The 17,491-nt window shown below is 48.4% G+C and overlaps 1 protein-coding gene across 1 annotated transcript in view; it reads right to left on the reverse strand.

Annotated features, from left to right (window-relative positions):
• The window catches only part of SCP2 (sterol carrier protein 2), a 146,201-nt gene extending 129,297 nt beyond the window's left edge, over positions 1–16,904 (reverse strand). The window contains exon 1 of the mRNA XM_066269172.1: positions 16,737–16,904. Coding sequence (XP_066125269.1) covers positions 16,737–16,805 — 69 coding nt within the window. The 5' untranslated portion in view covers positions 16,806–16,904. The remainder of the gene's footprint in view (positions 1–16,736) is intronic.
• Between the last annotated feature and the right edge of the window lie 587 nt (positions 16,905–17,491).

A 17,491-nucleotide genomic window follows, 5' to 3' on the forward strand; every position in this document is an offset into this window, starting at 1 on the left:
TTATGCTCTCATGCCCTATACCCCTTCTGGGTCGGGACATTGTCTACAAAGTGTCGGAGCCACTATCCAGCTGATAGCATCTTTCCACTTACTTCTACCACTCCTGACTGAGGGCTCTCCCACTACCACAGATCACCCTAACCCAATCACACCCCCTATTACACCAGATACTGTCAACCCTCAAGTCTGGGACACTTCTACCCCAGTGGTAGCGACCCACCACCCACCTGTACACAGCTGCTTGAAGGATCCCTCTCGATTCCCATCTAGGCCCCAATTCCCTATTTCAGCAAGTCACTGCCAGGGCCTTAAACCAATAATTACCCGCCTCTTTTTTTTTTTTTTTTTTTTTTAAATTTTATTCTTTTCTTTTATGAAGCGGGGGGGGGGGGGGGGGGCCAGGCGGGGGAAGGGAGGCGGGGGCGGGGCGGGGGTCAGGGTGCGGGGGTCCGGGGCGGGGGTCAGGCAGGGAGAGAGGAGGGGGCGGAGGGCAAAGGAGGAGGAGGAGAAGGAGGATCCGGGCCCTTCCCCCCCCCCTCCCGGAGGCAGCTCGGAGTGCGCGGCCCGGGGGGCGCGGCAGGCCGGTGCGGGGGCGCGGGGCCCGCCGCTGGGCTGAGCCCCGGCGCTGGAGGCGGCGGCGGCTGCCGCCTCTGTCCTCGGGTCCGCTCCGCTCCCTGGTGTGTTGATTCTTCCCCCAGCTGCTGCCTAATGGAGTCCAGGCGCCCCCGTCACAGGAAATGCCTATACTGCCCTCCTCACTCACTTCCGGTGGCAGGTATGGAACCTATAGGGGGCCTGTCACCCGGCACGTGCGCCGGGGGCTGGACGGGCCGTGAGGGGAGGGCAGCCCGCGGGCCGGCGAGGCGCGACCCCGACCCTGACTCGGCAGCCGAGGAGCGGGGCCCGGCCTCTGCCGGCGCGCGGCGGGCCGCCTCTTACCCGCCTCTTAAACCAAGGCTTCCTCATCCCCACGGACTCTCCCTGCAATACCCCCATCCTTCCTGTTCGAAAACCTTCAGGAGCTTATCGCCTCATACAAGACTTATGCCTAATCAATGAGGCGGTAGTTCCCCTCCATCCAGTGGTCCCTAAGCTCTACACCACGTTACTGTCACACATTCCCTCAGACACCACTCACTTCATGGTCCTAGACCTCAAGGATGCCTTCTTTATCATTCCTCTACACCCTGACTCTTACTTTCTGTTTGCCTTTATTTGGACTGACCCGGACACTAACGCAGCCCAACAGGTTACATGGACTGTCCTACTCCAGGGGTACAGGGACACTTGTTTGAGCAGGCACTAGCTCAAGATCTGGCTGCATGCAATCATGAGACAAGTACCCTCTTGCAATATGTAGATGACCTACTCCTCTGCAGCCCCTCCCTGTCCGCCTCAAGGAAACACACCACCACCCTTCTTAACTTCCTCTCCGTGAAGGGATATCGTGTCTCCTCTACTAAGGCTCAACTTCACTCTCAGTCCGCAGTCTATCTAGGCATCGCCTTAACCCCCACCACCCGAGGTCTGACTCTAGATCAAACTCAGACCCTCCGCAGTCTCCAGCCACCTACCAGTGCGGATCAAATTCTTTCTTTCCTCAGTCTAATAGGCTTCTTTCAACACTGGATTCCCAATTTTGCTCTTAGCCAAACCCCTCTACAAGGCTGCAAAAGAGACTCCATGGGACCCCTCACATCCCCCAACACTATTAAAAGAGCTTTCTCTACCCTTCGAGACACCCTCATATCCTCTCCCCCTCTCGATCTACCTGACCCCAGACTCCCCTTCCACCTTTTTTTTTTTTTTTTTTTTTCTGAAGCTGGAAACAGGGAGGCAGTCAGACAGACTCCCGCATGCGCCCGACCGGGATCCACCCGGCATGCCCACCAGGGAGCGATGCTCTGCCCATCCGGGGTGTCGCTTTGTTGCGACCAGAGCCACTCTAGCACCTGAGGCAGAGGCCACAGAGCCATCCCCAGCGCCCAGGCCATCTTTGCTCCAATGGAACCTTGGCTGCAGGAGGGGAAGAGAGAGACAGAGAGGAAGGAGAGGGGGAGGGGTGGAGAAGCAGATGGGTGCTTCTCCTGTGTGCCCTGGCCAGGAATTGAACCCGGGACTTCCTCACGTCAGGCCGACGCTCTACCACTGAGCCAACTGGCCAGGGCCCACCTTTTTCTTTTTTTTTTTTAGAGATTTTATTTATTTATTTGAGAGAGGAGGGGGGGAGAGAGAGAGAGAGAGAAGGAGACACAAGAGAGGAGGAGCAGGAAGCATCAACTCCCATATGCGCCTTGACCTGGCAAGCCCAGGGTTTTGAACCAGCGACCTCAACTTTCCAGGTTGGTGCTTTATCCATGGCGCCACCACAGGTCAGGCGCCCTTCCACCTTTTTACTGACAAAAAATACGGCAATGCTGTTGGCGTGTTAACTCAACCTGTGGGGCCTACATACCTTCCCATAGCATACCTCTCTAAACAATTGGACACCACTGTCAAAGGCTGGCAGCCCTGCCTCCGGGCACTGGGTGCAGCAGCTGGACTCACCAAGGAGGCTATTAAGCTCACCCTTTCTCAACCCATCACTGTCTTTTCCTCCCACAGGCTCACCGACCTCCTTTCAGGTAAGTCTCTCTCTCTCTGTTAGATCCTTCCCACCTACAAGAATTTCACCTGCTGTTCATCGAAAACCCTTCAGCCCTGGCCGGTTGGCTCAGCGGTAGAGCGTCGGCCTAGCGTGCGGAGGACCCGGGTTCGATTCCCGGCCATGGCACACAGGAGAGGCGCCCATTTGCTTCTCCACCCCTCCGCCGCGCTTTCCTCTCTGTCTCTCTCTTCCCCTCCCGCAGCCAAGGCTCCATTGGAGCAAAGATGGCCCGGGCGCTGGGGATGGCTCTGTGGCCTCTGCCCCAGGCACTAGAGTGGCTCTGGTCGCAACATGGCGACGCCCCGGAGGGGCAGAGCATCGCCCCCTGGTGGGCAGAGCATCACCCCTGGTGGGCGTGCCGGGTGGATCCCGGTCGGGCGCATGCGGGAGTCTGTCTGACTGTCTCTCCCTGTTTCCAGCTTCAGAAAAAATGAAAAAAAAAAAAAAAAAAAAGAAAACCCTTCAGTCACTCTTTTGCCCTCTCCCCGACTAAACCCAGCCACTCTACTGCCAGCTCCAGTGACACTTCCAGAACCCACCCACTCTTGTACAGAGCTAATAGATTTCCTCAACAGACTTCAAGATGGATTATCAGATTCACCTCTAAAAGATCCAGATCTAATACTCTTTGTAGATGGGAGCTCTGTACAGGGACCTAACGATGATGACGGGCGGCCTACGCAGTGGTCACCACCTCCTCCACCCTAGAAGCCCAACAGCTGCCAGAGGGCACCACCTCCCAGAAAGCAGAGCTAATTGCCCTCACGCGGGCACTCACTCTGGCCCAGGGAAAATGCGTAACCATATATACTGCCTCTAAATATGCCTTTCTTATCACCCACAGCCACTCTGCCTTCTGGAAGGAAAGGGCTTCCTCACTACCAGGAGCTCCCCATAATCAATGCTACCCTCATTTCTAAAAACTTGCAGGCATTACAGCTTCCCGCTGAGGTGGCTGTGGTACATTGTAGGGGCCATCAAACCTCTCAGGACCCGGTGGCCTTAGGAAATGCTCGGTCGACGCAATGGCTTAAAACCTCACCACGGGGACCTCCCCACTCCTCTCATGTTTCTCTCCACCTCCTTGAAACCTTCCTACACTCCTGAGGAAGAACAGGCCCTCCTCAGAAAGGGTGGAGACGTGTGCAACCAGGGATGGATATTTCTCGGAGATAGAATTGCCTTACCAAAAGGACAGGCTGAAACTCTCCTTTCTGATATGCACTGTTTCTTACACATAGGGCCAAAAGCTCTCTATTGGTTCTTGCAACCACTCTGTTTCTTCCCAGGCCTCCAGCAGACTATCAAAAAGGTCCACACAGCATGCACTATCTGTTCCAAAGCCTCTACACAAGGGGGTCTTCGTCCCTGCTTCCCTACTCATCAACTGAGGGGGCACGTGCCAGGCCAGGATTGGCAAATCGACTTCACTCACATGCCCCCTCACAAAAAAACTCTGCTATCTCCTAACTTTTTTTGATACCTTTTCAGGGTAGATAGAAGCCTTTCCCACCTCTCAAGAAATGGCAGACACAGGCCTGACCTGTGGTGGCGCAGTGGATAAAGCGTTGACCTGGAAATGCTGAGGTCGCCGGTTCGAAACCCTGGGCTTGCCTGGTCAAGGCACATATGGGAGTTGATGCTTCCAGCTCCTCCCCCCTTCTCTCTCTCTGTTTCTCTCTCTCCCCTCTAAAAATAAATAAATAAAATTAAAAAAAAAAAAAAAAAAGAAATGGCAGACACCGTTGCCTCCATTCTCGTTGAACGTATCATCCCGCAGTTTGGACTGCCGACTACCATCCAGTCAGACAACGGCCCAGCCTTCACTGCCCAAATAGCCCAGCAGGATGCCATCTTTCTCAACATCACTTGGAAGCTCCACATATCCTATCACCCTCAATCATCGGGTAAGGTGGAAAGGGCCCATGGCATGCTGAAGGGTCAACTAACTAAACTTTCCATCGAGACCAGGCTCTCCTGGCCAAACCTCCTCCCCCTGCCACTCACCAGAATCAAAGCAACCCCACGAAACCCCACTGGACTCAGCCCCTTTGAGCTGGTTTACGGTAGACCATTCCTAATCAATCACAGCTTACCTGTCAACCCCCCTCCTCTTGCCACATACCTCCCCTTTCTGTTTACTCCGCCATCTTCTTAGGGAACACATGGACCGGACTCTCCCTCCCATACGGGGTCCAAGTGAAGCTCATCCAGCAGTCCCCCTCGAACCAAGGGACAAAGTTCTTCCACTCGGCTCCCTATAGCCCAGGTGGATGGGACCCCATACGGTAATATTGACTACTCCTACTGCAGTCAAGCTCTTAGGGCAAACACCTTAGTACCATGTCTCTCACCTCAAGCTTGCCCCCATGCAGGACCACTGGCAGTCAGAACCACTGGGCCCACCCATCTTTGGCTTACCAAAAGGTTGGGCCCTGCAGATCCTCCTGTTACTCCTGTCCCTCCCACCGGGAACCTGCCGCCAAAGTGAATTAAAGTAGAGAGCAATGCTGTTTCTATATCAATGAGACTGGCCTGGTGAAAGAAAACATCAATGTCTTCCACCATCTGCAAGAGAAACTATGCAAGGACCCCTCTTCCTACAACCCACTTAATTCCTGGTGGCAGTCACCCATCCTCACCTGGGTTGCCCCTATCCTAGGTACTCTTCTAATTATCAGCATATTACTCATGTTTGCTCCTCTTTCTCTTAGATTCTTACAGGGCCGCATCCACGAGGTTTCTCGAGACATGGTCGACAAGATGCTCCTATATCTATATATGCAACTGTCCTCAGAGCCACCTCCTTACAACCTCCCTTCCCCATGACACCCCTAACCAGCAGGAAGTAGCCAGACAAATAGTGGCGCCCCTATCTAACATAAAAGGTCGGAATGTGAGGTTGGTCGGCAATGGGGGAAGGTCACATGAGGAACCACCCACGCCCATGCCCACCAAAAGAAACGGCCCAGGAGCATTTTGAAAAAGAACAACTGTCTGTCAGCCAATGAAATGTCATGCTGTAAATTACACCGCCCCCCCCCCCCCAGGGTGGGAGAAGCTGTGCGACTTCCCTGGCCCCTGTCTTGGGTCCAGTGACCCTCACCCGGGAATGCTCTAAATAAAGCTTTTGCTTGTCTACACTTGGTAGCTATGTCCTTCTTTCTTCCTTGGAGTGAAATACCTTACAGTTCCAGGGCTCCAGTTTCCCTGTGGGTTTCAGACTTCTTGGCAGACACCCCCGGTCCCTAAATTCAATGATTCAGCAGAGAAATCAAGGAGTGTAAATTCTGACCTCCGGAGGTAAGTAGGGCAAATCTTTTGCTTTGCTGAATTCCAGCTTTCTGTCTATTCTGAATTCTATTCTAGCTTTTCTGTTTGTGACTAGTCAGTTTGAAACTATTACAGTGGAGATTCGGATGCGATCACACTCATACAATGGGCTCTCCAAGACCGAGACGTTGGTGGAGAGTAAGTCCTGCCTTGGGCTTCCAGGGACATTTGTTTGTGCTCTAGGAAGACAATTAGTAGAGGCTGAGTCCTGCCTCGGACTTCCAGGGACACCTTTGTGGTGGCTGTCCATGTCGAGATCTCATTCTTTGTTTTTATTGTTTCTGTTAAAAAACCCCTGAGTGATTAGTGTGTGAGTGGGGAATCTCTGGTGCCTGCATCTGAGTTTCCAGTTTGTAGCTCCTGTAAGGGAGGTGGCCAGGCGAGCACCTGAGAGGCCCCTGACAGGGCAACCCCTTGTCTGTTGAACTGCCTAAAAGTCCAGTGTAAATGTACATGGTAAATTGTCTGAAGTTTCTTTGTTCATCAGAGAAATCTCTCATGACATTTTCTGGTCTGAGCCACCTTTTTCAGACTTGCTAGATCTCTTTTCTTGGATCCAAGACCTCTAGTTTCAGGGCTCTCTGTCTGACTTTTCCCCAGAGGAAATTGCTTTTTCTGTTAGCTCCTAACTCTCCTCTTATGTGAGGCACTTAGCCTTAAAGAGGCGATTTCAATTGGAAATTTCTGGCTTAAAACCAGAGGGCAAAAGTGAAGGAAAATTCGTAAACTAGCCCACAAATTATAAAACTAGCAAAATTCATAGAAATATTATATTGCTTAAAGCTAAAAAACTAACTAATGATCTAAGAGAGTGCTGGAGGAAGTTCTTGGGCAGATAAAATATATTATGCTCACTTTGTTAAAGATGGCACTGCCCACATGGAAGCCTGTCGCCCAGATGATGTTAATGTGTGCTGGGGGCGGGCTGTGGGCAGGTAGGATCCTTGTAGCCTGGGGCTTGGTTTTAGGACTAAGCCTTTCCCACCCTTTTTGATGTGAGGTGGTGCAATCCCATCATGCCCCAGATAGGTGACTTTGTATTAGAGACTTCCCTATTTTGTATATTGGATTAAAGGTTTTGATCTCTACACCATAAAGTGGGGCAGACCCGGAGCTTGCTCTCTCAGTTCCTGAGATTAGCATTAGAGAGGAGAGCAGATAAAGTCCACATGGAGGAAAACAGGAGAGGCAGCCAAGATTGTGGAGTGCTCAGTGAGAAGCCAGTTTGTGCAGAGTTTGTGCAGGGAGAATGAAGGAGATGGGGAACAGAGGTGAATAAGTCTGGTGAGCTAGACACCTTTGATTCTAGGAAACTCGGATAAGTTAGTAGCTTTGTGAGCACTGAATGTGAGTGGGTTTTGGAGCCCAGTGTGTGTTTTTACTTGCCCACTGGGTGCAAGCTAGGATTAAAGGTGATGGCCCACCAGTTTTTGGCTCTGTTGTTTCTTTACCAACTGTCCAAATCCAATGTGAACATGCATGGGCCGTGGCTAGTGGGTTTACAAGGAGGTATAGAGTAGAAACTAGTTTCAGATATCCACCTACTGACCCAAAGAAGTTTTACCTATTTGGAAGATACAGGGAAGAAATAGTATTAAGAGGAAAATAGAGGCCCTGGTCGGTTGGCTCAGTGGTAGAGCGTTGGCCTGGCGTGCGGAAGTCCCAGGTTCGATTCCCGGCCAGGGCACACAGGAGAAGCGCCCATCTGCTTCTTCACCCCTCCCCCTCTCCTTCCTCTCTGTCTCTCTCTTCCCCTCCCGCAGCCAAGGCTCCATTGGAGCAAAGATGGCCCGGGCACTGGGGATGGCTCCATGGCCTCTGCCTCAGGCGCTAGAGTGGCTCTGGTCGCAACAGAGTGACGCCCCGGATGGGCAGGAGGATCGCCCCCTGGTGGGCATGCCGGGTGGATCCCGGTCGGGCGCATGCGGGAGTCTGTCTGACTGCCTCCCCGTTTCCAGCTTCGGAAAAATACAAAAAAAAAAAAAAAAAAAAAAAAAAGGAAAATAGAAAAAAATATAACTTCTTTAGAAGAATCTTAGAGAAAGAAAAGGGAACAGGGCCAGATGGAAATGTTTGGAAAATAACAAACCACAGGTGTGAACCTTGCTGGTTATCAGTTCCTTGAAATGAATTGCAGCTCCAGGAAGGAGAATGAGTGATGGGATCATGAGTGATAGGATTATGGAGGATGGGATTGTCAGGGACAGACCCTCCAGCTGCCTCTCCCCTTCCCCTCCCTAATACTTGAGCAAAGTTGGCCCGGGCACTGAGGATGGCTCTGTGGCCTCTGCCTCGGGCGCTAGAATGGCTCTGGTTGCAACAGAGCAACTCCCCAGATGGGCAGAGCATCGCCCCCTGGTGGACATGCCGGGTGGATCCCGGTCAGGCACATGTGGGAGTCTGTCTGACTGCCTCCCTGTTTCCAACTTCAGAAAAATACAAAAAAAAAAAAAAAAAACACACATAATTTTTATTAAAAATAACTATAGCCTGACCTGTGGTGGTACAGTGGATAAAGCATTGACCTGGGAACACTGAGGTTACCGGTTCGAAACCCTGGGCTTGCCTGGTCAAGGCACATATGGGAGTTGATGCTTCCTGCTCCTCCCCCCTTTCTCTCTCTCTCCTCTCTAAAATGAATAAATAATAAATAAATAAATAAATTTTTAAAAATAACTATATTTCTCCCCTCAAAAGAGTGATGAAGAGCATTTTTTGCATTTCTGCAATTCCCTTTTTTTGGAGACAGAGATAAGGAGGATAGGAGATGGGAAGCATCAACCCCTAGTTGCCTCACTTTAGTTATTCATTGATTGCTTTCCATGCGTGCCTTGACCAGGGGGCTGCAGCTGAGCCAGTGACCCCTTGCTCAAGCCAGCAACCTTTGGGCTCAAGCCAGCAATTATGGGGTCACGTCTATGATCCCACATTCAAGCCAGCAACCCCATGCTGAAACTGGATGAGTCTGCACTCACGCTGGATGAGCCCGTGCTCATGTCAGCAATCTAGGGGTTGTGAACCTGGGTCCTCAGCATCCCAGGTTGATGCTCTATTCACTGAGCCACTACCTGGTCAGGTGACAAGTGAGTTTCTTACAGGTTAGTCGCAATGTAGAATTTAAAACCATATCAATAAACTTTTCATACTTTGATATATTAAAATTCACTAAAATCTTGCACTTTAAATAAAGTGGCAATCTGGCTTTTCTCTGGAGTCATCTGAAATAATTTTCTCTACCAGGAAGCTGGTATATGTCTGGTTGTCAGTGTTCTGGGAACAAGGCTGGGAAGTACCATCATTCAGTATGCAGATTTCATTTATTTGCCTTTTTCAACTTGGGCCTCACTATACCTACTGACCCAGATGATTCTAGAGTCTCATCTGTTCAGTTTTTCCACAGTACATGCCTCCATTAAAGGGATTGTGGGATCTCATTATTCCATAGGAGTCTTTTCCTTCCCTCCTTCATCCCCACCTTACTTGGCACCTATGACAAGCCTTCTGGAGTTCTGCAGGAAGACTCAGCTAGCATAACCCCTCTTCAGGAACTTAGGTCGTGGGTTCCTCTGTTCTGGATCAGTCATGACTACTCCATCAACTTTTCATCACCCAATGTTTTTCTGACTTCTCTACTATTGTTCTCCTCTGTTCATTTTGCCCTTATGGGTTAATACCTTTTTATTTCCTTATTGTCATTTTAGTGGGAGCTGGAAAGCACCAATAGAGATAAACTCATATTATCAATCCGCCATGTTTAACCAAATGTCCCAATACATCATATTTAAGTTTGCATTTCTAGCATATAACACATACTATGTTTTTTTACTATATGCTTAAATGGTGAATTAACTGTACCAGTAATGTGTGGTAGTGATAGCATGGAAGGAACATAAGATGTTAAGTAATCAATTTCAAAATTTAGGTGTGTCTAAAAAAATTAGCTCTGCTTAGCCTCAGAGATGGACAAAATGGAGAAAATTATCCATTAAATGGTGAGGATTATATAAAATAATGTAATATTTTTGGGGTTTTTTGTGTGTGTTTTTTTTTTGTTTTGTTTTTTTTACAGAGGCAGAGATAGACAGGGACAGACAGACAGGAACGGAGAGAGATGAGAAGCATCAATCATCAGTTTCTCGTTGCGTGTTGCGACTTCTTAGTTGTTCATTGATTGCTTTATCATATGTGCCTTGACCGTGGGCCTTCAGCAGACCGAGTAACCCCCTGCTGGAACCAGTGACCTTGGGTCCACGCTGGTGAGCTCTTTGCTCAAGCCAGATGAGCCCGCGCTCAAGCTGGCGACCTCAGGGTCTCGAACCTGGGTCCTTCCACATCCCAGTCCGACGCTCTATCCACTGCGCCACCACCTGGTCAGGCAATATTTTTCTTTTTTTAAGATTTTATTTATTCAGCCTTTTATTTATTCAGATTTTATTTATTCACCGGGTGGTGGCGCAGTGGATAGAGCGTTGGACTGGGATGCCAAGGACCCAGGTTCGAGATCCCGAGGTCACCAGCTTGAGTGCGGGCTCATCTGGTTGGAGCAAAAGCTCACCAGCTTGGACCCAAGGTCGCTGGCTTGAGCAAGGGGTTACTCGGTCTGCTGAAGGCCCGCAGTCAAGGCACATATAAGAAAGCAATCAATGAACAACTAAGGTGTTGCAATGAAAAACTGATTATTGATGCTTCTCATCTCTGTTAATTTCTGCCTGTCTGTCCCTATCTGACTTTCTGTCTCTGTAAAAAAAAAAAAAAGATTTATTCATTTTAGAGAGAAGGGGGTAGGACTCCCATATGTGTCTTGACCAGGAAAGCCCAGGGTTTTTGCTTTAGCAAACTTCTTTGAGTTGCAATGTAAGATGTATTTTTTTCTGTGGGTAGCTGTGGGTAGTGGAATTATCACACATAAAAGTATTAGAAATAGTGAGTATGGCCCTGGCCGGTTGGCTCAATGGTAGAGCGTCTGTCTGGCGTGCAGAAGTCCCGGGTTCGATTCCCAGCCAGGGCACACAGGAAAAGCGCCCATCTGCTTCTCCACCCCTCCCCCTCTCCTTCCTCTCTGTCTCTCTCTTCCCCTCCCACAGCCGAGGCTCCATTGGAGCAAAGATGGCCCGGGCGCTGGGGATGGCTCCTTGGCCTCTGCCCCAGGCGCTAGAGTGGCTCTGGTTGTGACAGAGCGATGCCCCAGAGGGGCAGAGCATCGCCCCCTGGTGGGCAGAGCGTTGCCCCCTGGTGGGCATGCCGGGTGGATCCCGGTCGGGCGCATGCGGGAGTCTGTCTGACTGTCTCTCCCCGTTTCCAGCTTCAGAAAAATACAAAAAAAAAAAGAAAGAAAGAAATAGTGAGTACTTAATTATATGGCCCTGACTCCAAAGACACCAGAATTTCAAAAAGGTGATATCTGAGGAAATTTTAAGAAAATATAGGATTTCGACTCTGCTATAGACTGAATGTCTATGCTCTCCCAAAATCCACGTATTGAAATCTAATCCCTTAACTGTGGTGGCGCAGTGGATAAAGCGTCGACCTGGAAATGCTGAGGTCGCCGATTCGAAACCCGGGGCTTGCCTGGTCAAGGCACATATGGGAGTTGATGCTTCCAGCTCTCCCCCTGCTCTCTCTCTGTCTCTCTCTGTGTGTGTCTCTCTCTCTCTGTCTCTCCCTCTCCTCTCTAAAATGAATAAATAAATAAAAATTAAAAAAAAAAAAAAAAAAGAAATCTAATCCCCAGTGTGATCATATATAAAGGTGGGACTTTTGAGAGATCATAAGGCTGGAGCTCTCATGAATGGGATCAGTGTCCTTATAAAGAGACCCCAGAGAGCTCCTTTGCCCCTTCCTTCCATGTGAGAGCACAGCAAGAAGACAGCTGTCTATGAACCAAGAAGCAGGACCTCACCAGACACCAAATCTGCCAGCACCTTAAACTTGGACTTCCCAGCCTCCAGGAAATATTTGTTGTTTAAGTCTACTCAGTCTATGACACTGTTGTTACAGCACAAACAGAGTAAGACAAGTTCATGAAAACACGTAGAATTTAAATCAATCAAAAGAGGTTATATCAGGAGGTAGGCAGCATAAGCAAAGGACCTAGCCCACTGTTAGCCAGGAAGCCGGTGTAATTTAGTTGTGTTAAAATCTGTTGATGTGCCTAGCCCATGGTGGTGCAGTAGATAAGAGCATTAACCTGGGACGTGGAGGTTCCAGGTTCGAAACCCCAAGGTCAATGGCTTGAGTGTGGGATCATCTGGCTTGAGTGCAGGCTCATGAGCTTGAGCATGTGGAGTCACTGGATTGGCTTGAGTCCCTCACTCCAGGTCAAGACACATCTAAGAAGCAATCAATGAACAACTAAGGTGCTGCTACTTACTACGAGCTGATGCTTTTCATCTCTCTCCCTTCCTGTGTCTCTCCGTCTCCCTCTCCCTCTCCTTCTTTCTGTCTCAAAAACAAAAGAAAACAGCCTGACCAGGCGGTAGCGCAATGGATAGAGTGTCGGACTGGGATGCAGAGGACCCAGGTTCGAGACCCCGAGGTCACCAGCTTGAGCGCGGACTCATCTGGGTTGAGCAAAAGCTCACCAGCTTGAACCCAAGATCGCTGGCTCCAGCAAGGGGTTACTCAGTCTGCTGAAGGCCCGCAGTCAAGGCACATATGAGAAAGCAATCAATGAACACCTAAGGTGTCACAATGCACAATGAAAAACTAATGATTGATGCTTCTCATCTCTCTCCGTTCCTGTCTGTCTGTCCCTGTCTATCCCTCTCTCTGACTCATTCTCAGTCTCTGTAAAAAATAAAAACAAAACAAAACCAAAAAAAACTAAGCCTTAGGCTATAAAAAAACACAAAAAAACAAAAGAAAACAAACAAACAAAAAACTGTTGATCAGCCATAAGAAATGATGACATCGGATCTTTTACAATAACATGATGGACCTTGATAACATTATACGAAATGAAATAAGTAAATCAGAAAAAACTAAGAACTATAAAACCCATGCATAGATGGGACATAAAAATGAGACTCAGCCTGACCTGTCGTGGCGCAGTGGATAAAGCATCAACCTGGAAATGCTGAGATTGCCGGTTCGAAACCCTGGGCTTGCCTGGTCAAGGCACATATGGGAGATGATGCTTCCAGCTCCTCCCCCCTTCTCTCTCTCTGTTTCTCTCTCCTCTCTAAAAATGAATAAATAAAAAAAAAATGAGACTCAGAGACATGGACAAGAATGTGATGGTAACAAGGAGTGGGGTGGAGGGGTGGGGAGGGGGCGAGGAAGGAGAGGGAGGGAGTTGGGGGAGGGTGGGGACACAAAGAAAACCAGATAGAAGGTGATGGAGGACGATTTGACTTTGAGTGAGGGGTATGTAGCACAATCAAAGGTCAAAATAATCTGGAGATGTTTTCTCGGAACATATGTACCCTGATTTATCAATGTCACTGCATTAAAAATTAATAAAAAAACTGTTGACATCCACAATAGAATTCAAACTCATTTCCTACACTGATAATAAAAACTCATTAAGAGAACTTCAAAGTGTCTGAATAATTCAGCTATTCCAATTAAAAACAATAACACAGGGCCGGACCAGGTGTTAGTACAGCGGATAAAGTGTAGGACTGGGACGCAGAGGACCTAGGTTCAAATCCCTGAGGTCATCAGCTTGAGTGTGGGCTCATCCAGCTTGAGCATGGGTTGCAGGCTTGAGTGTGGGATCATAGACATGACTCCATGGTCTCTGGCTTGAAGCCCAAGATCACTGGCTTGAGCAAGGGGCCACTCGCTCTGCTGTAACCCCCCCCCTTCAAAGCACATTGAGAAAGCAATCAATGAACAACTAAAGTGACACAACTACGAGTTGATGCTTCTCATCTCTCTCCCTTCCTGTTTGTCCCTATCTGTCCCTTTCTCTGTGTCTCTGTCTCTGTCACACACACACACACACAAAAACAGAATAACACAGGAACCCAACCAGTCAGACCTACCAATAGAGCGTAAACTATTATCTAGTAAATTTCTCCCTCTTCATCAAATCCTACCCAAAGTTCTAAAAAAAATCAAACCCGGGAAAAGTACATTGACCTAAAAAGCACATTAATAAGCTGTTCTCCACACTTCCAATTTCTTCTCTCAAGAGTATAATACCCCCTGACATCATCACCTCTCAACTTTAGGAAAAAGACATACACCTATTTCCCAAAGTGTTGGAAAACTCTTTCTACGTGCTTTCCTATATAGCCAATATAATCAAACACTCAACAATAATAAAGGATCTGAGTTAATATCAAAATCTTAAAGGTTTTACTGTCTACCTATATTAGAAGTTCCTTCTCTCATGTAACAATAGAATGATCTCTTAGATATGTTTTATAATGTATTAATTGATTTTGTGTATTCTGATTGAATTGTGATGGTGGCCCATTGTAGGGAATCACCCATCTAACCTTGAACCCTCTATGGGGGAACTGTAGCTGAAAGCCACAGTGAATGTCTCTCAGATGCAAACACCAAGAAAGTGTGAGTGAGTGACCTTTGTGCAGACACAAAGGAATGCATGTGCCTAGAGATTCTGGATTGCCCCTTCCTTTGTGCTTGTTAATTAGCAAAAGAAAAGGAATGTACTGACCAATTTAGCCCTTTTTCTATGTCACCAAAAGGGCCATTAGTCATTCTTCCCCTTGTCATCTGATCTCCCTCCCCTGTGATCCTGTTACCTCTGTTCTGCTTCTGATAATAAAAGCTGAGGGAGAAGGAGATTCAGGAGGTCTCTTTGCCTCCCTTAGCAGGCTTCCCTCTCTCTTCCTCTTGACATAAGTTTGTGTCTTTAGTCTTTTTCCACATGACACTGGTAGTTCCCAGTGGGCTGGAGTTCTATACAGCCCATTGGTAAGATTAAAATTTTAAAGATGTTTTCTCAGAAAAAGAACCTCCCCTGGAAGCTCTCTTTCACAAAGCATATCATCTAGTACTGTTTACCTAATATTCATCGAGTGTCTTCAGGCACCAGGTACTTTCAGAGTGGTAGAGGTAGGAATTAGACATGGTATTCTCCTTGGAGGAGCTTACATGCTAGGAAGAATATAGACACATAAGCAGAATTTCAGTATAACATAGCAAGACAGAAGTACAGAGTTTCTGTGGGAAAGTCAGGAGGATCAGAGACTTCTTGGAGAAGATCTGAACTGAGCTCTGAAAAAACGTAAAGTTAACCACATGAAGACAAATGGTACAAGAGTAGTGAGAACAACAGAAGCAAAGTAACAGAAGCATAAAAGAGTGTGCAGTGAAACTCAAAGCAGTTGGGCATTACTACAGCATGGGGGTGGTGAGTGTCAAGAAATAAGACTGTAGGAGCCTCGGCCCCCTAAGTACTAAGCAGAGTACCACTTGAGGAACAGAAACAAGGAAGATCCAGAAAAATCCCTGTTTCTCTTCCTCATCCATACTGTCGCTTAGAAGGAATCCCAACATGCAGTACAGTAGTCCCTCTTATTGTTGGGGGACCTGTTCCAAGACCCTCTGTGGATCTCTCAAACCACAAATAGTACGGTCCTAACCCTATATATGCTGGGGGGTTTTTCCTGTATATACATATCTACAATAAAGTTTAATATATAAATTAGGCACAATAAAAATAACTAAAAATAAAAGACAAAACTTATAACAATATACTGTAATAAGTTATGTCAATGTGCTCACTCTCTCTCTCTCTCTGATAACCGAAATGGCTGCTAAGTGGCTAACGGTGGGTACTGCATACAGGTTGTATACAGTATTGATAACTAGACAGAGATGATTCACATCCCAGACTGGATGGAGTGGGATGATGAGATTTCATCACGCTCCTCAGAACAGTGTGCAATTTAAACCTTATTGTTTATTTTTGTAATTTTCCATTGACTATTTTCCAGCTATTGACTATTTCACAGCTGAAACCGTGTATGAGGAGGGAATACAGCAAGGGTCCCCAAACTATGCGGCCCCCTGAAGCCATTTATCCCCCCCACCCCCCGCTGCACTTCTGGAAGGGGCACCTCTTTCATTGGTAGTCAATGAGAGGAGCACATTGACCATCTCATTAGCCAAAAGCAGGCCCATAGTTCCCATTGAAATACTGGTCAGTTTGTTGATTTAAATTTACTTGTTCTTTATTTTAAATATTGTATTTGTTCCGGTTTTGTTTTTTTTACTTTAAAATAAGATATGTGCAGTGTGCATAGGGATTTGTTCAGTTTTTTTTTATAGTCCGGCCCTCCAACAGTCTGAGGGACAGTGAACTGGCCCCCTGTGTAAAAAGTTTGGGGACCCCTGGAATACAGTATAGTCCTAGGAGTGCAGAGCTAGTGACATTCATAATCTGTGGCCCTTTTGGGAGTAAGGCAGACCTCACCTCCTCCCACTCAGAATCAAAGGCGATGTGGACTTCAGGTTATCTTGGGGGGGGGGGGTCCTTCACAAGTCTGACCCCTGAGGAAATGTAGGGAACAAGAGGAAATGACCACAGGAAAAACCGAGACCTTACAATACCTCAGAGACAACCTACATCACAACCCAACTCAGTGGCCACTCTGATGTCCCAAGGGCCAAATTCCAGGGACGGGGGATGTCCCGAGCGCCCTCAAGGTTGAAACGCCAGACCCACGGGCAGTGTCAGTCTCTGGCCCGCGCCCCGCCCCCCGTTTTGCAGCAACCTCCGTCACCCCGAAGGCTCAGAACAGAGATCCCCGCCTTGGGGGACTGCGGCTTGGTTTACCTTGGTCATCCCAACCCCCACCACGAACGCCCGGCGCCGGAGCGGAGGCCGTAGGGAGGCAAGAGTCATGGCAGAGGCTATTCTGGCGGAAGGCGGCGCAGCAGAGGCGGTGCGACGACTGAAGTGGCCGGGGAGCCAGAGTTCACTCAGCTTTAGGGACAGAGGTGGGAGGTTCCGAGTGAGTGGAGGGGGCTGGGACAAGAGGGGGCGCCGGAGCCAAGCCAGCTGCGTGCGCAGCTTTGGAGGCGGGGACTGTCATTTGGCGCTCTTTTTTTTTTTTTTTTTTTTTTTTTTAGAGTACTTTATTAAAACTGGGGACAGTGACACAAGGAAGGATTTAGGATAGAAGAAGCAACGGGAGAGAGCCTAGGTGGGCTGCTTTTGCGCTCTAGTATGTCAGAGAAAGTGGGCTTTGGAGACAGGTTGAGCGGGAGACGGCTTGCCCCAGGTGAGGGAATAATATGCCCAGTACTCCCCTGGCTGCAGGTCCGTGGGGACGCTTAGAGGCATGCACCCTTGAGAGGAAAGAAAGGTGTGTGCATGCTCCGGGAGCGCGCCCTTATGTAGCTCTTTGTAGACACATGCTCAATGTTTTCTCATTTTTAAAATGTCATTTCATTTCATTCTGGCATTGTCTACATTCGTGGACTTCACTACCTCTCGTCCCATATACAACCTCAATTTGTTGCAGGAAGCGACCCCAACAGAGGATAAGACACTCATTCAACTTGATTAATAAAGCAAGGAGAATTATT

Source organism: Saccopteryx bilineata, chromosome 3, assembly GCF_036850765.1.
Source record: "Saccopteryx bilineata isolate mSacBil1 chromosome 3, mSacBil1_pri_phased_curated, whole genome shotgun sequence".
In the NCBI taxonomy this organism is placed as follows: domain Eukaryota; kingdom Metazoa; phylum Chordata; class Mammalia; order Chiroptera; family Emballonuridae; genus Saccopteryx; species Saccopteryx bilineata.